General features: G+C 41.4%; 1 protein-coding gene and 1 long non-coding RNA gene across 4 annotated transcripts in view; one reads left to right on the plus strand and one right to left on the minus strand.

The window, feature by feature from the left end:
- Nucleotides 1-22,071, minus strand: part of phactr2 (phosphatase and actin regulator 2) — a 36,663-nt gene that overhangs the window by 14,499 nt on the left and 93 nt on the right. Inside the window, exons 1-4 of one of the 3 annotated variants that reach the window (XM_037122742.1) lie at nucleotides 11,378-11,762; nucleotides 2,243-2,428; nucleotides 794-868; nucleotides 346-486 (exon numbers count right to left, since the gene is read on the minus strand). In XM_037122742.1, coding sequence (XP_036978637.1) covers nucleotides 346-486; nucleotides 794-868; nucleotides 2,243-2,428; nucleotides 11,378-11,420 — 445 coding nt within the window. In that variant the 5' untranslated portion in view covers nucleotides 11,421-11,762. Of the gene's footprint in view, nucleotides 1-345; nucleotides 487-793; nucleotides 869-2,242; nucleotides 2,429-11,377; nucleotides 11,763-22,071 lie in introns of those variants that run through there. The other 2 variants (XM_037122744.1, XM_037122743.1) reach the window with 2 other exon arrangements.
- On the plus strand, nucleotides 10,330-22,063 carry LOC119033115. Its single transcript, XR_005079159.1, has 3 exons — nucleotides 10,330-10,525; nucleotides 20,029-20,103; nucleotides 21,867-22,063. It is a non-coding gene; the product is annotated as an uncharacterized LOC119033115 (long non-coding RNA).

Genomic DNA, 22,071 nt, shown 5'->3' on the forward strand with positions numbered 1-22,071 from the left:
ATTAGCTTGGAGCAAACATTTATATGCCAGAGGTGTAAAGTGGTTTCATGACCATTAAAAATCTGGAGAGAAAGAGCCTCTTTGTAACTCTCTCTCCTCCAGGTTTAATTACTTTACCCCTGAATACATTTTGTCCCCTTTAGTTCCCTTCACTGAGAAAAAAGGACAAGTTTGTACAAGTACCAATATCTCTAGATACTTGTGGCTTTCCCATTGGATAATTCATGCGTAATCCAAAGTGTGGTCCATGGGATAACCTTTGCTGGTATTCACACGGTGACTCCAGATTTTTGTTGAAAAAAGTTTATGAATTACATTTGAGCCTGTTATTGATCCAGCAGTTACCTGTTTTGTCCTCTGTGTTGACGGGAGCAGTGGCCTGTTCCTCCTGCGGTGTTTCTGGAGACTCGATGTGAACTTTGACCTCCTCTGATGTTACACTAGATGTCGCATGGCCGTTCAGATTTTCACTGCTGATAGTTTCATCTAGAGGGGAAAAAAACTGTTACTGCAACAGAAATCTTCTGCTTTTCAGTAATGTTGTTGAAATGTTGAAAACAGTTGAAAGCTTTCGAGCAACGGTTTATACGAGTGAAGTGTGAAGGACTGTAACTGCAGCTTCATCATGGCCCTCCAAATCCATCATCATCACAGCCATTTTAAATGCTGGACAACAGGCATATGATTTTCTGCTCTTTATCCTCAAAAACTATCAAATATTGTGATGAGGTTTTATAATTTACAAATGGAATGTGGAATAATAAAAAACTTGTCAATAAATGATCAGACAAACCTTGGTCAACGATGAGAACTCCTTTCTTGATGAGCTCCTCCCTCGTTTGTCTGGTGGAAATCTTTCTCTCTAGAACTAAAACACGAACATCCCGGTCAGTGTGTGACTCAACAGGATTTCATGTTCTATATCTTCATCTAGTCTTAGACAGAAATTAATTCACAGATACATAAATAAAACCATTTCACAACAGCTTTTTTTCCCTCCCCTTACTGTGAAAATGTAATAATTTCACAAATCAAATCAGAGATGAGGAAATACAAAGATAACCCTGTCATCCTCCTACATCTGCTGTTGCTGTTTTTTGCTCCAACTTCCTGAGAAAGAATCAATCTGCCCTGTTCACAATGAGTGTTTTTTCCCCACACAGCAGAGCCACCGAATGAGCACATTCATGGCTGAACTCACAAATGGCGCTCAAAGGTTAGTCAATTAATCACAATACATAAAAACAATAGACAACTAGTTAGATAAGCTTTTGTTACTTTTGTCATATTTGATGGTAATCTGTTTATGTTTGTGTTCTGGGTGGATGTTTTGGATAAAACAAATAATTTCAGGGCAAGAATAATGGGAATTTTCACCATTTTTGACATTTAAAATGGATTGAAAATCCAAAGACTTGATTCAGTACTACACTCAAAGAAACTCAGTAACTCAGGAAAAAAATGCCAAATGCACCCAATTCAAAAGTGTTTATACAAGAATGGCACTCAGCAGAGCAGCAAACAACCAACCAACCAACCAGATTTTTATCAAAACAAGCACATAAAAGGATATGGGTGAAAACAACTAACCAACCGGATATAAGTGAAGACATAACCTAACTGGCAGAGCTGATAAAGTTTTGTCACCATCAATAGCAACCATTATTGAAAGTAATATTCAACATTTAACACTGTTGTATAGCTTTAAACAGCAAAGGATTATTGATCAAAATCCAGAAATTGCCTTGACATCGCACCTGAGCACACCTCATCAGAAGATGATAATGAAGAGAAGAAACCAATGGTTAGAAATCGGGATCTGACTAGTGTTAAAAGAGTGGGAAACATAAAACACTCTCTGGGTTCACAAGTTCAGCCACAAGAGCTCCAGGTGTGATGTGCTCTAGCTGGCTCTCTGACACAGCCTCAAGTCAACTGACACGGAGGCATAAAACCTTCACACAGACACATGAAGGAAAAAAGGTCAAGTGCACCTGGCAGCTGTCAAACAGTCTCTGCTTTCTGTGTTCATCTCAGTCCTTTTTGATTTCCAAGCCAAAATGTCAGGAATGAATCAGTGAGAAACAAAGTGTTCACTCATCTCCTTTTAAAGCTCTCGCGGGAGAAACATCGCTCCTGTTCACACTTAATGTTCGACACGCATCTGAAAGTACAAGCCATGCTTTTGCAAATCAGACGCCAGTCATCGCTTGCTCATACAGTGTCACACAAGACAGCCTACCTTTGGAGAGATCTTGGAACTTGTCGCTGGTCTTCTTCTTCCTCCACTTCCAGGGTTTGAAAAGTTTTCCTAGAGACGACAGCTTGCCTCGCTGCTGCCGTGACGCATGGGCATTCTGGGTATTGGTGGCACTGTCAACCACGACATCACAGCTGGCCAGTGATGACGATTTCTCCAACCCATCAACTGGAAGACAGACATGAAGTAAGAAAACAAATGTGACATTAAAAATCACGATACAAGCACGCAGCACAGATCTCTATATGGACCAATGGGTTATTGTTTAGTGATACATGGAGATAATACACTTCCTGGTTGTCTATTTATTTATTTGGTTATCTAACCCTTACCCTAACTGTATACAATAAATAAAGCATTCTGGTAAGAGCTAATGCTGGACTAATGTGTTTACTCATCCATATTGCAAAACACTGACGAGTTGTATTATTATTCCTGTTATTACATGAAATTAGGAATGTTGGTTAGATTTTGCCGATCAACAACGTGTTTAAATCTAGAACTCTTTACAATTGCCAAGCAGGAATATTATTTCTAACTCTGTCCCAGTACAGTATTTGCAGTGCGTGCGTGCATATGTGTGTGTGTGTGTGTGTGTGTGTTTTGGCTGGATCCATGTCCTTCCACAACTCCTCCTCTTCCCGTTGAAAGATTAGAAGGGCTGTGAACTCTCTGGAATACTGCAGACAGTGTGCGGATGGCGTGTGTGTTTAGGTGGACGTGCATGTGTGTGCACAACCTTACAGAGGAAGGAGAGGTGGTGTGTGATTCCTCAGACTGAAGCAGAGGAAGGTTTTTTTTGTCTTTTCAGCTACATAACAGCTACTGCTGCAGCCTGCTGACTGTAGGGAGCCCGGGGGGATGAAGAGAAGCAATCCTGCGTATAGCCTTCCAACTATTTTTTTCCCCGATTCTACCAATTTGCTCTATTGAATTACTTAATTCATTCAGTTAGAAGGAGGAGAAGTTATTGTAGGAAGTTAGGGACAAACATCCACAGTGTTAACAGCAGCTGTGTTTCAAACTAAATGTGCTGACTGAATTGACTTCCTAAACATTTTTCAAAGGAGTGTTACGCAGATTTGTTTTTATCTACATGCAGTTACTTCTTGTATTGTGTTATCTTTTAGTGCATTTGATGTTTTAATATGTACTGTATGTATTTTATGAGCCATGCAACAGCAAAAGATACATTTCCATTGTTGCATAGATCTATGGACAATAAAGTTTTGTGAATCTTGAATCTCTAACATTGCATTCCTATAACACTGTTAGACTCATGGTGGACAAATGTTGCACCAAAATGAATGCAGCTGAACCACATACTTCTAATTTCCACACATTCCCTAACCCTAACCCTTGGTGGTTCAATCCTGGTGCCTACATTTCCCATAATGCATTGGTTTGAGATTCTGTGTTATGCTAGTAGTGGCTAATGTAGCCCTAAGGCACTAGCCTCAATCAGACATGATGATGAACAAGCTACAGAGGTCTGGTGAGCTCACTTATTTCTAACTCCACACAGCTAACTTTTTGTTTTATTTCCAAAATTGTGGTCTAAAACTACAACTTGCACTTACGGGGAACATCACTTGAATCAATTTATCAAATTTCATGCAGCTCAGCCTAGTTTCATTGGATTTGTGAAAGTAATGTCCCCTTTTTGACATATCCAAGTTATCAGATAACAAGTCTTAACATTTGACTGACAGATTAAACAATTCTGTGTCTAAATCAAATGTTTGTTTTGTGGCTGCTGATGGGTCAAGATGTTACGGTCAAGTCTTAACAAGTCCTCGCACAGACAAACTGATCTCAGCTCATGTCCTTCTCAATGACGACTGACAGAAGCATAATAAAGGTTTGTTAAAGGGCAACATTGAAGTGTTTTTTTCCCCAACTATATCTAAGAGGCTTAGGCAGCAACATGGTCAGCAGAAAAAAAATGTCCCAAATTTCACACAGACCAAAAGCTGCAAACACACTCAGCAAAGTTGGCTGGATGATCCTGACGCTCAGCACATTCAACAATGGGCAGGAAATAATTATTAGTGAGCTAAACCAGACCACCAAAACCACTGCATGAAAGGTAAACAAACTCTGTAAGTGTAATATTTTCTCATTGGACATCACTGGTGGAGCAACACCATATTCCTAACCTTCAGCTGAACTAAGAACAATCAATAACCTCTCATCAGCGCTGACAGACAGTTGATGCCAACACTAGATGCTGGTGGCCATCTGGTGCTCAATACGCCTCACTTATGGATATGAGCTGAAGCTGAAGAGCGTAAATTGCCTCTGACTGCTGTTTACCGGGGATTGCCGATCAATGTATTATCTCAGTAAGAGGATACTGAATTACATCAAATGTGGAGACAAGATTTAAAGCATTTTGGTGGTCTGCATGGTGATAAATCACAGCATCACAGAAAAACGATGCAGGTATGAGTGCTCTCAACTGGATATGATCACCTCGTGACCCTCCCTGCTGAGGGATGTAGCAAAAACATGCACATACACAACGTTGCAATTAACAGCACAAAAACCCAGAGTGAAGACATGGAAAAGTGCAGTGCAGAGCACAGTACATGCTCTCCCCAGACACCAATTTAGTTGTTTCTCTCTCTCACACACATACACACGCATCCACACACACACACACACACACACACACACACACACACACACACACACACACTCTCATTTCCTGTTCCTGTGTTGATATCAAATCGCAACAATAGGTGCATTTCAGCAGCTGCTTTGTGCCGCTAATGATGGGAAAATCAGTAACAGCGATTATCATCACCATTATCCCAACTATTAAACCTCTAGTGGGAACCAAACTAGGACAATAGACAGACTTATTACTCGCAGGGTAGAGGAGTGTGAAAGAAAAAGAAGAGAACAGAAACAAAAACTGTGAGGAGGAGACAAAGAAAGATTATTGTTAAGTTTAGAGAACAGAGAAAAGAAAATAGGAAGAAGAAAAAGGAAGGGACGAGAATTGACCAAGAAGATGAAAAATATCTTGTCTTTTTCATTTCTTTCTGAACAAATCTTTGAATTGGTAAAACAAACTAGTGGGTAGTGGGTTGAAAAAAGCGGAAGATTCGAGAGTCATGTGTCGTGTAGCAATACAGGAAATGAGCCTCTCTAGTAGCCTACATTCCCATGACATACACATGCAGGGCAAGTTTTTTGAGTTATCTGTCAGCCACTCTGATTATACTTTAAAGTAATCCTCATCCCACTCTGCAAGTGTTCATCACAACATCAGTCACGTTCCTTTTGTCCGCAGGAAATCCAGTAATCGTGTCCTCTAGACCAGGGGTTTCACAACGTTTTTGACAACATGGACCAAATACGAGCTATCATTTGTCTGACGGACTGGAAGATGGGGTGGGGAGGATGTTTATAAAGTCTTGTGAGCTTGCTACTTTAGAGCATTTGCATCCCGAGTCACCATAAAACTGATTTTTATGTAGCTGTTGTCATATCTGCTGTTGAATTTGGCTTTTTTTCCACATAGTGACACTATTATCCTCACTGTCTGCGGGCCTTCTTTCAGTGCTGGTAAAAAAAAAATACTTGCCTTTGACCCACATGTAACTTAACCGCAAGTGTTTTCATTGCCATTTTTAAACTTTATAACAAGTTGGCATTTCCAGGGAATTTTTTGCATGATATATATTGCAATTGCATCCTATCAGGAGTTGCTCTAGGCCAGTGGTTCTTAAAGTGGGCAGATGGACAAAGGGTGCTCATTCTTGGGGATCTACGACTCTTGCCTGCTGCCCCAAAATCACAATATATGACATTTAAGGAGCAAATAACAAAGTCAGGTGACACTTTCATAGAGAAACAAAGTCCTTGAGGTCAGGGTGGATGGAAGGTCAATAAAACAGCCTAAGAGAATGCAGCTTGTTTCCTGTTTCCCATCAAAAAGTCAGTGTTTTATACTGAGGTGCAGTTCTTGTTTTCATGACTGAATAAACAAACTGTCTTCACAGAATGACACAATTTCATATGGTTATACTTTGTCAATATTTACAGGAACCTATCTAAGTAGCCATCTACTTATTTTAGCCCAATCATGATTCTTTCCCTAACTCTAACCAAATAATCTTTTCACCTAAACCTAACCAAACTTAACACCATAGATGTTACAAGTAAGATTCATACTTAGAGTGATTTATTGATGTGCCCTTGGGCACCACGCCCTTGAACTACAACACAGCATTACGTTCACCCATCTACCCGCATTGCCTCACTTCACACACCCCACCCTGAGAGAAATAAATACAGAAATCAAGTGTCAGCTGCAAGGGAAGTGACAGCATGAGCCACTACTAGGAAACACACAGTTAAAGAATGAAAATAAGCTCAAAGCCACAGAAAGACCAACTTGTACTCTATAAGATAAGAAGAATAAGGGCAGCTGGGCCTCAGTCAGTATTGTGTTTAAGCAAACCACGGTCTATTCTGAAAATGAAAATGTATTACACAACAACTGCAAACGTTTGCAGCTATATTGCAATCCTGCATTTTAGGCAAGAGAGATCTGTCTAAGAAAAGCACCGGACTTTCATCCAAACGACACTGACTACAGCTCTTTAACGGCACCAGCGTGGCTCCAATCTACCTCAGGTTAACTCAGGGATGTTATTTCGCTTTACAACTGCTGATTCGCCTCCATGATTCCACACTGCACGGGGGCGTTTTATTTTCAAACAGATGACTCTCGATGTCATGCTAGAGGGGTGAGTCAGGGTTTGGATACATAACAGCTGTGGAAATTTGTGGGCTCAACAGAAACACTACTTGAGACACGACAGACTTCTTGACAAAGTAATCTCATGCAGGACTTATTCAGTGAACATTATTGTTGTTCAGCAAAGGGCAACTACACTAAACATATCGGATGTTACGCTGGTTTAGCAGCTGTCCAGTTTTTTTTTAAAATCAATTTTCCATGATACGGGTGACACATGTTGCCTGGCATTGTAGGGTTAAAGTGGCTTTGTATTGTGACATAGCCAGCAGCATTTTCTTTTTTTTTTTTTTCTTTAGACATTATAGCAGGAACATGTGTTGAGGAGGAGGGGAAAGGGAGAGGCTTCCTTCCTTCTCTGCAAGTCACCAGGGAGGGAAGAAACAGGCGTCATGAATAGAGGAAGAGGGCTGGGGAGGGGGGGAATAGAGGGACAGAGAGAGACAAAAGAGAGGACAAGAGAAGACGGAGAAACAAGAGGAGATGTGGAAACTGAGGTGGGGCAAAAAGAATAGAGGAGGGCATAAACAGAGAAAGGAAAGAAGAAGAAAATGAGGCAGCAGGAGGTGTTGGATGAGAGCGGAGAGAGGGGCGGCGCTGGGCATTGGCTTCATTTTTAACACTTGGGTCATTTCTTCCAAATCTCTCTCCAACATGAGCCAGAGGAGCACACTTCTGCTTAACTCATGACACTCACGGGACCGAGCAGCGTGGGTTAAGTCAAGAGCAAAACCTCACAAAGAAATTAAACAGGAAACTGCAGCTTTACAGTGTTTGAACGCACAGTCATAACTCATTACGGCTCAGAGGATATCATTTTTAATGATCTTTCAGTAAGACGATGACAGAGTCATTTCCCTCTCCTGCTTAGTGCTGCACATTCAGCATTTAAAAGCACATCACAGCATCCTTATGTAACCCTTAATGAAGCCATGCAGCGCATGTAGATCATTATTATAGCTCAGGTTCCTATGCACGCATGTTTGCTAAGTGTGCTACAGAACAGGTACGCTTTACACCGTTTACAGTCAAGGTTTGTTGTCATATAGAATGTTTTTCATTGCTTTTACTTCACTGCCCTAAATGTTCTTTCACAGCTCATGGACAGAGTGAGGACTGCAGATGGCAGGGACTTTTTTTTAAGTACTGAGGCACAACACATGCTCACACTCCTGAGCTGTTATTGGAATCACTCAAGTTAAGTTCATTTATTTCAGGCCCTGTATACCAGTGCATGAGTATTGGTTAAAACATGGCTTTTCTATGCATTCTGGCCATTTGTACACATGTAAATGGCATTTTAGGTCACAGAAAACACTTGGAAAACTCCTTCCAGGGAGTTTATGTCTGTTTATGTCTGGATGAGCAGACACTGAGATTTTTGGAAATGATGATGCAGACAATCACGTTCGCTTCACAATCAGCATGTTTTGCATCATTTGCAAGGTGATCTTGGATTATGTCTTATTACGGAGTATTTAAGTTAGTACACTGACCGAATGAAAGTTTTATTGTCTATATTAGAGTGATAAAAAAGCATTATTCTGAAGGATTATGTAAAGTACAGTAACATTTCCCTGCCTCTTTATTTTAGTGTTGTTTTTGGAAAAACATGCCTTGGTATCAGCCAAGGTAATGGCTGATACCAAGTCAGTAATAGTAGTAGTCCGGCTGGTGACAACTTAAATGAGAAACCTAAGTAATTAAACAGAGAAACATAATGAGTGCAGATGCTTGGAAACATCAGCTGAAAAAAAAAAAAAGACTTGTGGCACTTATGAACTTTCAGTAGTATAACCTGATCTTCTAGAGCAGGTGGACTGATGGATATGACAAATGTGGCAGCTCCATTTGCTGAGGAAGACTGCATGATATTGCCAGAGGCTATAGAGCAGACATCCAATCAAAGAAGAAGTAAAAAAGACTAGGAGTTCAAGTGACGCAGTGATGTCAGCATCTAAAAAGCACTGAGGTTTATTACCAAGCCCAATACAAGATGAGAGATCACATATTTCTGAAAATGACTCGAATCAAGACCTTTAAATCTTGCAGGTCTCGGTCCATCTTTACACATTTGGGAAATTCTGCACTGATGACAACACGGCGTCTTTACGACTACCACCATCAAAACATCAAATGAGAAGAGCAGCGTTCAACCCTCTGAAACCTTGAGAACCTACAGCGAGGTGATAACTGAAGCTGGCACTGTGTTGGTTTTACTTTTATTCGTCACCAATCTCTTTACTAAAATGGCTGTTCCTCTAAAAGCAGTGATTCATTGTCATGTGGGATGCAGTGACTTGCTGTTTTTACTGTTGCATCAGTTAGTAAATTGCAGCCATTTGCATTCACTTTGTGCTGCAGGTGTGAAACTGTGGCCCTTTTCACACAGAGGTTCTGCATTAACGCCGCGACGAAGGTTCAATTTTACATTGCCTTGGTTTGTTCACACTGAACCAAGCAGTGCCTGCATATATAGCCGCTCCAGTGTGTCATTTCATATAGCATGCAGGTGTTGCAGAACCAGAAGTGACGTGACACATCATAACATTGACATCTGTGTTGTTGGTTTTTCTGCGATAGGCCAATACCAACCAATAATATCAGCAAACTAATTTATCCTTTGGGCTCTAGTGACAACTTAACTGAGTCAAGTGATGACAAATATGTGATGCAACTATTTTGATAATCGTTTTTCAAGCAGAAATGGCACTTGATGGTTCAGTTGTGAAGCTGCTCCTTTTCTTTCTCTAATGTGACAATAATGGAATATTTTAACACATGTAATCGTTAGTTGGAGCCCTTGAATCATCATTTAGTCGACCCACAGAGATAAAAGTCGGCAACTATTTGATAATCTCCAAAAGTAATTATTTTTCCAACAGCTCTATTTTGTGAGCATTGTGCCCCTTTTCTCCAAGTCACAGCAGTGCTAACAATTTGTATTTTGATTTTGTACTGTTTGTTGGACAAATAAAGTTATTTAATAACAGCATCTCGGCCTCTTGGTCTTGTGAATAGAGGCTTGTGAATTATCAGTTCTGGAAGATTATCGGGCTGATAATCAGTATTTCTGTCAGATTGCTGCTACAATTAACTGATTTGAAAATGTGTGACATTGGATCTGATGCAACTTCCCCTCACACAATAATATGACTGGTCACGTGTCACAATTACGGACCAATATATGCTATAATAGTAACTACATATCAATTGAATGTGGTGGAGAGGAAGTGTGGGTAGCAGAAGAAAGAAACTACTCAAGTAATGAACTTCAAAACTTGGTCCACTCCATCACTGCCTGTTCCAAAAGGCCATATCGGTAATTTCCTATGCGAGTTGGATTACACTGGATGATTTTAAGTTGATTTGGTTGTTTTTTCACATTCACAACTTCAGCAGATGACAGACAGCATTTTTACTGTGAAGCAAGAAGCAGAAACTTTTTGTGGACTACGACACTTAATGCTACTTTCCATCAGCATCAGGAGGTGAGTATGTAGTGTGACGACAGTTTCATTTTTGGGTGAACTTTTGCCTTTCACTTTTGCTGTGAATGAATATCAGATCAAAACATCACCAGACCTGAAAAAGCCATATCGGCAGACCCCTTGTTGTGATTTCTGACATTTAATTGACCAAATGCTCCATCAGTTAACCTCTACAGCCCATGGGTGGTACCCCAGCTCTTCTTCTACTTGGACATAATCAAATTCTTGGGTTTCGCAACTGTCAAAATTCAATGATGAGTGATGAGATTTCCTGTGGAGCCTTGACACAGACAGACAGACCCATTTGTTGACATAAGACCTGTCAGTTAACAGGTTTCCTGTCTGTGATTTAAATGTATAAATCCACTGAGCTGGAGTGGATTTTCCAGGTAGTCCCCCTCTGCTCCACCTCTGCTCTCCTCTGGGTAAACACAACCGGCTCAGAACTTAAAGCTGCTCTCTGGACTCGTGTCAAACTTTAGCCTGCTAAATACATAAAGCTCACATAAAAAAAACAGCCAGCAGTGGCAGCAAACAATGCGAGCTTTTATAAATTACACAACACATCCTGCTTAAAAAAAAAAAAAAAAAAAACTGTTGGGCAATTAACAAACAACCGGCGACACACAGCCAGCGGAGTGAAGTGATGCAAGTGAGTTAATTCAACGGTTAGCTAACTTCACATTAGCATGAAAACCGTTAGGCGCTCCGTTCGTGTTGAACTCGGTGGAAGTTTAAGTTTAAAACGTCCGACGAAAAGACAAACGAGCAGACATCCTGGGTACAGATAGCGGAATGTGTGTGTGTGAGAGAGAGAAAGAGGGAGAGACAGGAGGGAGTTCTCACACTCACCGCTCGCAGGCTGAGACACGGCGGACACGGCGGTTTGACCCATATTGAGCTTCTCCGGAGCACCGAGCGCGCCCCCTCCCCGAGATCCACCCCGCGATCACGGCCGCCGAACGCCGCGTAAATCCCGCCTGCAGCCGCTGCCGAGTGAGCTCATGTCGGAGGGGGGGACAGAAAGTTTCAGAGCGCGGTAGCTTGAGTCGCTGGAAAACTTCGCTGACTGACTGACTGACTGACTGGGTCGCTACTACGTCGCTACTTCCCCTCCCACCTCTCCTTCCTCCTCCTGCGAGCAGAGCAGCTGAAGAATGCCTCTCATTCCTCCGTCAGATTAAAAGGCGCTGCTGGGGTCGAAAGGTGGCGGGGTCCGACACCCTCCTCAGACACCAGATTACACAGTGGCCAGGACCAGAACATATAATGGGACGGGAAGGGGTTTAGTTTGCAGCAGTGGCAGGAATGCAGCTTCACCTGAGGGGGCACTATGTTGATTTGGAGAAGAAATTCAAACCCAGAATTTTAATATTTACAATATTAATGAGGTGATAATACAAACTCTTTGTCATAGCTGAATAAACAAGCTGTTCTCTCAGGAAAATAAGGTCCCCAGAACACTGTCTGAAGCTCGAAAGATGGCAGGGTCCGCCACATTTGAAGCAGCGTTTGTCCTTTAAATTGACAGTTCGGGTCTTGTATGAAGTACTTAGTAGGCTTTGTGCTGCTGAAATCATACCAGCTGACACATTGTAGCCACCCTAAAGAAGTCCCACCTAAGAAATACATATATCCGTTCAAGTGTATGCTATGGTTTTTTGGGGGGTGGGGGGTTAACATTGCAATTAGACAGCCTTTTCCTTTGGCACTAAATATGGACATTGAGGGAAGCTGATGAATAGCTTACCTGATAGAGTGCATGCCTCATATGAATTACAAAAGATGAAACATAGAGTTCAAATCTCCACTGGCGCTACCATGCCATGTATTGTACCGATGATACGATGCGCCGTGAGGTTCCTTAAGTTGACGCGCAAATATTTTCGCTGTCCATCTCCGTTCAAGTAGAACTCAGAACATCGTTCAGTCGGCATTGAGTTTGAAAGAGAGAGAAGAGTATCATTTTTTGATAGTTATAGATACGAAAATCATATGATGAGCTCAAAAAACACAACACATTGTTGAGAGCTGCTTCCAGCTATTTGGCTCGTGACGCCTCACATCAGAGCAGCGTGGGGCCCTTTCCCACATTCCAGATGTTTTGTGAATAACCAACTGTGTGAGGCAGAGAAAAAAATGATATGAGAGAAAATGATACATTATCTCACAGATATCTCAAGATTAGAGAATGTTGTAATAAAAGTAGATTTTTGGATACTTTCCTTCTTCATTACCCTTCTCACGACCCCTCAGATCCATCTGGTGACCTGAAGGAGGGGCCAGACTCCTAGGTTGGTAAAAACAATACTGAACTGCTGATAAAAGTAGCTAAAACTAGATAGCCAGCTACAGTACGACAGTAAAATGCTGCCTAAGCACACATCAGTATCAAAAATATAATAATATTCAATATATCTCAGTCACAGGCTACTTTTAAATGCAGAAGTAGAAGCAAAAGTACTTTAGTTTCATAAAATACATTGCGCCGAACAAAACAGCTTTCACTTGCGTAAAGGATCTGAGTACTTCTTACATGTTGGCGAAGAAATTTCCGAATAGCTTTTAAAGAACAAATACATGTAAAGGTATGCACAGGTGTGCAGACCTGGATATCACAGAGAACCACAAATAGACCTCACTCCTTATCCAATGAAGCTTTGCACAGATAAGACTTGACGGTGGGGATGATATCAGTTGGGGTACAAGGTTTATTTCAATTTAATTCATATAATGGCAGTTTCACTATTTTCTGACAGTCTACAGGCTAAATGATGATGTTTAATCCCCTAAAAAGTGACAATGATAAAAAAACAAAAAACTAGTTGCAGTATATGCAGAGGCAAACCATTGGAAGCATTTTGAATAGAGAAAGTCTGTAACGTCAGAGTTGGCACACTTTTGCCCATAAAATTGCAGTTACAGACTTCTGTAACGGACTTCTAATAAGAATGAAAGAGGAGGATATCCTGCTAATGCACGGGACTACCAAGAAAGGTGAGGTCATTCAAACATCAGACAATAAACTTGCCTTTGTTCAAGTGCCTTGATGGGCTGAGCTGACATCACAGTGTGGCAGTAGAAGTATAATCCGTGGGAGAAAAGCATTTCTGGGGAAAAGTCACCTCACCTGTGAAGCAGTTTTTAAGAGATTTGACGAGTGATTCTGTTCATGCAGTTTTAATGTCTGAGATCACTGAAAGTGAAGTTCTGGCTCACTCCTGATCCATTTAGATCGGGGGCCTGGTCTTGTTGGCCCAAAATAACTGCCCTGGGGCCACTATCAAGATGGCAAGACTTGGCTGAGAGGACTTTGGCATGAGGTTTAACTGGTCATCGCACAGATTCTTGGAAATAAATCTTGATTATTTAAAAGTGGAACAATAAGCTGTTTCATTTCCTTCAGCACTGAACAGGCAAAACAAATAAGCTGCCTTAAAGAACTGAAACAAAGAAGAACTAAAGGGGAACTTAATTTTCAGTTGCACTGTCAGTGCATCTAACTGTCGGTGTAAATAATTCAACCAAGACTACAACAAAATAAGATGCTGGCAACTTCAAAATAAACTACTCAAAGAGATCAGTGTGACCGAGCTTGGGAATGAACTATATTCTTAGCGTCCAGTCCAGGATGAATAAATGAGTTCGGGTCTGGACAGTGTCTGTGGCTCCGGAGGAGGGTCAGTGGGACAGCAGTCTCTACCCCAGAGGCCAGAATTCAGTTTTCAGGGGGTCAGAGGGAAGCAAAGGCTAAAATCTGTCTATGTTTGTCAGCGTAGCCTTTAAATCGCTTGATAGCAAGACAGAGAAATAATATCTGTTTAATATTAGACACGCTCACACCACTCCTCACTGACGACCTCAGCAAACCAAGCAGCACTCCTCCTTGAAACTGTCAGTATGGGGGGGTCAACTACAGTATAATGGAGTGAAACGTGTGTGTGTGTCTGTGTGTGTGTGTGTGTCTGTGTTTGAGAGAGAGAGAGCTTTATCTGTCATCACTGTCAACAAAGTGTCAGTTGATAGGTTTCAGATCCCAGTTTAACAGAATTTAGCGGTCAGACAGGAGTCATTGAACACACATGCACGCACGTGCACACACGTAGCGTGACCATGCCAAATCAACTTTGCCTGATCTGGAAGTGAAATGTTTGTGGTCTAAGGCCAAGACTGCCATCTAGTGTTAACTCCACAACTCAAACTTCTGCCCGCTCAAGACCTCAAGTTTAACCAGGAGACTAATGATGACTTGATGTCATACAAATAATTCTCGTTCATTCTTCATGTAAAGTCTGTGTGTCTGCCTCTCCGTCACTGCACCCCTCCTCTTCTCCATTAAAGGGTAAAAAAAGCCACAAATAGTCTTGTTCCTGATTGCTGCTAAAGGAAAAATAAAGCCAGCAGCGATTCTGAAGAAAACAAGTTTGGCATGTTCACACAAGAAAAATGAGGGGGAAGCAGTTGCATATTGGGCTCCTGAAGCAGCGCGTGCAGAACAAAGTTGGCAAAAGATTTTCACAGCCTCATTTGCCGCCTCGTAACACAGTCGCCTGACTCATCTACAATGAGACAACAATGCTATAAGATTGCATTTTTTTTTTTACACATGTATTTTCACAGTTATAAATCTTTTCATCTCACTGTGACTTGAAAGATCATTACACAGAAATATCTATCGAAGAAAGACAGAGCATGTGTGACAACATTTTAAGAGCCTTTGCAGGGACTTTGAATAAGGTGTCGTGTGAAATGAAAGCCTTGCATCCAAGTGTGACCTGTTGGTTTGTGGAATACCGCCTCTGAAGCCTCAAGTGTTGCATTGCGGCCAATGCTGTCTTGTGTTTCTTGGAGCCAGAAATGACCATGTTTGGATGGGAGGTTGGATCTGGGGCAGATATACTGAATCGAGGACACGCTGAGGTAGCGACTTATCACCCACAAGGTAGCCACACCAAAGCATATCCTGCTTTGTTTTCTATTTTACTGGGACCAAAATGTACCAAATGAACATCATGCTGTGTTTAAGACAACTTGAAACTAATGACTGAGACCAACATTTCATCAGGAAGCAGTTTAATGAGTTAAGAAATCAACCGAAAAGTAGGATCAGTTTCTTGTAAGCTTACATACAATCAAATGTCTTTTTGAAACCAGTAGGGTTGCCCCCTGCTGGACAACGGTTTAAGGCACTTCCGCATAGGCTTCGCACCGTCATAGCCTGATACACATTCACACCTGGGAGCCGCCAAGACAACTGCAGTCTTACGGGACAGTCGTAAGTGAATGAGCTGGAAGTGGATAATTGAGACAGGAAGGAAGTCCGTAACGAGGTGGGGGGATAAATACCGGTCAGGAGGATGAAAGTATTAAGTAAATTTAACAGAGGAAAGTGACTGTGTTAGCATTGACAGGGAGGTAATGTCATTAACTTGATGTATCTGCAACGTAGGCCTAGACTGAGTTTGTTGGATGCATACTCACCCGGCACTGCTGATGCCGAGTCTATTTAAATACAAGACGGATCAACGCAGAACCAGAGGGAGCTGTTACAAGGAAATCAAATCAGTGCATCAACATTGCTGGAGCCTACATTTCTCGATATCTTCTTTCATTCAGCCCTCCGCCATGTCTTTCAAACACCCAGCCCCCAGGTTGCACTGAGGGCTTCCTGTTACAAAATTCTCTTGGAAGATAGAGTTATTCACAGGTTGGTTCGATCCAAACTTTTGGAAAATAACAAGACCGTCTCTGAGAGAAATCTGAGAACTGTTAGACCCAAACCAAAGAGACCCAATCAGATAAAAATGGAGAGTTTAAGATTAAGACCAACATGGTCCAAGTTTAAAGGTGCATTGTTAAACAGTCAGCTGATGATCAGTCTGCCATGCATAGATCAGTGGCCGATGGTGGTGGTGTTGTTTTAACCACTGATGACTGAGTGGGATCCATGCACAAGTTTAATGTATCCCTTCGTTGATGGTTTTACACATATTTGTTTTGTGTGTGTGTTCTTTGTGTCAGGACACATTTTCTCTTGTGGTTGGTATTGAATTATATATATATATATCAATGTAAATGTTGTGTAATGAATGTAGAGTTGTATATTACAAATACAATACAATGTTCTCTTGTATTGATTATGATGCACCGTGTCATCACAGATCCACTCAGCTGTTACACATCAGTCAATCAACTGATTTTATTCTAAGTGCAGAATCACCATGCAGCACAGTCCCCAAACACTTTAGAAATTGACAAATTCCAGGTATTTACACACAGACCCTAGACCTACAGCAGTGCAACATACAGAGCAGTTATAACCTATGACAAGGATGTTATGTTTTCATCTGTTTCCATTCGTTTTCTTGTCAGTTGGTTCGTTAGCAGGATTGAACAAAATCAACTGATGTCCATAAAACTTGGAGGATGGAGGATGTGTCTCTGCCCAGAATAGATCCCATCTACTTCTGCTTGGATCTTTGCTATTTTCTCACCTTCTTTAACATTTGAGATAGGGTGTTCTAAGTTATTTTTGTTAAATTCTCAGCGAATTACTCATGGCTCTTGATGAAAATGAATCAAGGATATTTATGTTCCTGTGTCTATGAGTCAGTACAGCTGTGGATCCAAATAGAAATCCAGATCTAGCAGATTTAAATATGTTTTTATTTGATATTTGATCAGGTGGGATTGAATTAAAGGGGAACAGAGGATATTATACAACTGTTTTCACAGGTTCAGTAGTGACAACTGACAACTAAACTGATTCTTGTGTGTTTTGCACTGTTTTGTTCTTTAAAAGCGAACTTAAGTTACACAATTAGAAAATCCAGTTTAGCCCGAACCAAATTCCTATATAGCATTACAAGATAAATATTGTTTTTCATGTATTCAGTGTTCCTTTGTATTGACTGTATTCACTTTCAGATAGTCACATGATGACCAATAGTCTGAGCTGTAAATCTATACAGGAGTACATTACCCAAAAAGAAGAATAGGGCATCCTGCAGTATGGTAATCTGAATGCCAAGGTGACACTTCTCAGAAAACGTGGTCCTGTTTTTTCCTGACACTAAATAACAGATCAACTGAGGGAGCCTGACCTTTTCATTGACCAGAAAAGCAAAAGGAATGACAGGAGAGTTGGAGGTGGAGGTGGAGGAGGAGGAGGAGGAGAAGGAGGGCAGAAGAAAGGAAAGGAGTCATCAAATATTAAGTAGTAGCCTCAGCGGAACAAGGGGGTAATAATTGTTTAAGTGCTACTTTTCAGGGCCTTTCTCCCCTCCCCTTGATTTATTTATTAAGCAGCCTGGGCACAAGCTCATACTTCTGTCATAGCCAAAAGACAGAGAACAGACTGTGCGTGCATTTAACTGTGTGATGTTACACCCGTGGTGTTTTTTTTTTGATGTTACAGTGTGAGGCGGCTTACCTTTTAAAGAGTCAGGGAACAATCTATAAAACCAAAATAAACTGTCATAACAGTCAAGTGTGAGTCGGCAACGAACAAGCTCTGCTACACAAGTGAGTTCTGTTCTTAAATGGCCTCAGTGCACAAACCTGACCACAGCACAAATCCTAATCTGCCGATAATCATGTCACATGTTCATAAATGACCTGTAAAATGCACTGATCATGCCGTATCAATTATACAGAATATTGTTTTCTCAATCAGCTTCTGACTGTAGTCAAATTTCAAATTTAGTCAGATTTTTTACTGAATATCCAGGAAATGCGTAAAATAAGATGCAAGTCTGTTTCCATTGCACAAATTGTGCTTGTGTAATGATGATGCATTATAGTTCAGATTAAACAAACGATTTCAACGTCCTACTATCATGATATGTAAAAATACAGAGAGGCTTTACTTTTGATTGTTGCTTATTCAGTGTTGAAAAACTAGTGTTACAGAGAAAAATATTTAAAGCTGCTATCAGGAACTTTCATTGTTTGGATTCTGGCGGCACCTGTGGACAAACTGCCATGTGTCCAAAGATCTTGATTTGGCTGGTTTGTGCATTTGCCTTGGAAAAGAGTTACAGAAGAAGGGAAAACGCAATGTATTTCACGTTTGTGTACGTAGGTGAGTAGTATTGAAGTCAGTATTAAATAAGGACGGTTTCTTAACCAGTAAGTCCTTGCAGTACGTTTAAGATCAATATTTGATGTTTGCAGGGGCTTTAAGTTGGAAATTGATACCTCAATATTGGTAAAAAAAAAATTGTTCCTGAACTTCCATGCAGAGAAATGAAACCTGAATCCAGCATGTAAAACAAAATAATATTCAGTTCAATTACTCATTCTTAGAAACATCATTTTGTCCCTTCTCTGCACCTTGTATAACCCCACAACAGGGCACTTTCCCTGTAATGCGTGCAGTCCTCTATTGTAACACTACAGTAATGGCTACTGTCATCTCTCTTCCTCTTCACATATGCCAGCCAGCCTGTCTGAAACCTGATCTCCTGTTTGTTGTATTGCGTTTGGCACAACCCATAAGCCCGCCATCATCGCTAAAATGTTGCCTGTATAAATCAATAGTTGACATCCTGCCAGACGGGCAGCCAGGGGAGCTTAAAAGCGAGCTCGAGAGAGAGAGAGAGAGAGAGAAAGACTCAGACAGAGCAAGAAAAGACGGGGACGGAATGAGATTGAGGAAAGATTGATGTCGTAGTGTGGGGTCTCTCCTGTTAACCACGGAGGGGTGATAGCGGCAGTAGCAGGAAAACGTAAAAGCAGCGTCAGATTGTAAACGCTACCCTTCAGAAAGCGAGCAGAAGCCAAGAATGTGTTTTAAAAGTGTGTGATATGAGACCATAAGAGGACAGCGACTGGGGAGAACAAACAAACAAACAGCAGCCAGCCTTTACTCCTCCACCTTCACATTCAAACTATATAAGGCCATATCTGTGCAGATTTACCAGAGAGCTGCTGTGAATAGAAAAACGGCTGCCTGAAGCACGTCAGTCATGTTTGCTCAGTCCTGTGTGTCCTGTGGCTGTTATTTAGGATATCATCATAAAGGCTCTGCGCCGTTTGTTTTTACGGCAGACTGCCATCGGTTGCTGATGGTCTCTTTGGCCAGCGTCCAATTACATTTTACAGGCACACCGAGGTTTGTTACCACAGTGTGGGTAAAGGGGAGTGCACCAGCACCACATGCAAAACTTTATCACTTTTGACACATTTATTATGTTTACAGGCATCAAGAACATCTTCAAATTAGTCCTGATCTTTCATTGAACACTGAAAGGGCCAGTGTCTTTATAAAGCTCTTCAGTGAATCATTACATTAATATGAGGAAAGATCTCTTAAAAACAAACAAATGTGTGAATTGGGCAGATCTATCTGTCAAACAAGTATGTCCATCTGCCAAGCTGCTGATCTGTTGTTTCTGGCAAGACTCATGTCTAAAGAAATGAGTGTTCGAGAGACAGGCACATCTCAGTGGCAAACTTTAAATCTGACACAGTCCGTTCCCCCTGCTGTCGTCTGCCAACAGGTACAGAAGTATCCACCGCTGTACCACCAGACTATGGGGTGGTGAGACTCCTTCACTCATCCTCAACACCACACTGTGAGTTGATTATTATCTGTTCATCAGGTTGTGCGGTCAAAGGTTGTCCTTATACGGTCTGATGTTGTGACAGTTACATCTTTAATCTTGAATGTATCACTTCAGCACAACTGAGGCCCCAACTGAGGCCCAGCCCTGCCCCTAACACAAAGTTAGGGGCAGGGCTGTCCTAATATCAGATTCACACTTCATGATTATCATGGCAAAATGTAACTATCACAATATCTAAAGAAAATGCAGTAAAATCTATCTTTATCTTCGTTTATGGTGTGTTTCAACCATTTTTTGGGAAAAAAAATGACCCATAAAATATGAGGGTAGGGAGGCAGAGAGTCTGGTACATTAACTGTAAAAGAAAGTATATAGTTTTAGTTTTCTTGTGTGTGTCTTATGGGAGCTACAAAATGAATTCTGTTACACAACCTTGCGTTATGTAATGACAAATAAATCTTTCATCTTGAATTTGTCACTCTGGCACCGCTGAAGTTAGGCGTAACCTTCCTTTTTCTCTGAGAAGGTGACTGCAAAGATGAAGTTGAGGAGCAACAAACAGGAAGTAAACATACTGTCATGCCATATAGTGCTGACCACTATGTCCTGTGGTAAAATTATTTCAGTCGTATGACATATGTGAGTACGCTCATTCGGTCTCGGCTCACTGCTGATTGTGTTGTCGACAATGCGAGCGGAGACTGAATGAGAGAGCACACGGAGGAGCGACTGTTCGTGCTCGCTGCAGACACGCACGCATCACATTACATTCATATGCAAGTGTGCACACTCACAGATGCTGCTTTGCCTTGCAAAATGCTGCTTTGCAAACTCACAAGGGCGATAATTTGCTGTGTACCCATCCAGTGCTCGGCCTGCACCTCAATCAACACAGGCAAACACATGCACACTAACAGGAGCATGGATTCAATCTGTACAGACAATAACAGCTGTCTTTCTTTATCAATACAAGGCAACAGGCCTTTCTTTTCTTTTTTTTTTTTTTGCCGATTACGAACTGTGAAATGTTATGACAACCTCTGCAAACAGTAATTAAACTATATTAGATAACAAGGGCCCGATATAGCCTCCCTGCCTCCACCCTGGAGTGTGACGCCAACCAACACTCCGACTTATCACTGTCATTTAGCCTAATACAAGATGGCTACCAGCCAAGCCCACCTGGAATTATGGGTCTGTTTTCTTTCCCCCTACAGAAACATTGACACGGAGGTAACCACCACTGGATCTGTGGTGATCGTGCAGTGCTGTGGCCAGACTTGCACAACTAGTAATTGCTTCTTAATTATAAATCTATGCGTTGTTGCTTCACAAGCATTGCCAAAACTGGCCTTCAGAGCACAACAGCAGCCTGGTTAAGTGCAGATAGAGTTGACCATGTTGTCATTTAGTGTCCTCCCTGCACTCGCAGCATTAGCATCTTATTATTATTGCACACAGCGTTGTAACTTGTGTCCTTAAAGTGGCGTTGCTGTCCTTAAGCATGACTGTGTTTTGTTGTCTTATTTTAGAATTAAAGGAAGTACAGGAAAATAACTCGCTCCAGCTCTTCCTCAGACAGACACAGTCGCTGCCACCCAGAAAAGAATGATCACTGACAGCACCGCTCAGATACTCATGCTGACTTTTAAACACACTGCGAGTCCCTTTTTAAACCAGGTTTTCTTCAAGCGAGCTCTTCCATACCTCTCTCAAGATACGCTGAGGATTCACAGCCTTTTTATTGTGTGTACTTCACCTCCATCTAACAGGTGACAAGGGCAGCTACATGCAAGGACAGCGTGTAAAAGCAGAAGAAGAAGAAGAAGAAGAAGAAGAAGAAGAAGAAGAAGAAGAAGAAGAAGAAGAGGATGAAGTGGTGGAAAGGATCTGTCCGTCTGGAACGACACATGCAGAGAGGAGGATAAAAGATTCAGAGGGAGGCAGCGCAGATTATTATACAAGAAGAAAAACTCA

This window comes from Acanthopagrus latus, chromosome 15 (genome assembly GCF_904848185.1).
Source record: "Acanthopagrus latus isolate v.2019 chromosome 15, fAcaLat1.1, whole genome shotgun sequence".
NCBI lineage: Eukaryota > Metazoa > Chordata > Actinopteri > Spariformes > Sparidae > Acanthopagrus > Acanthopagrus latus.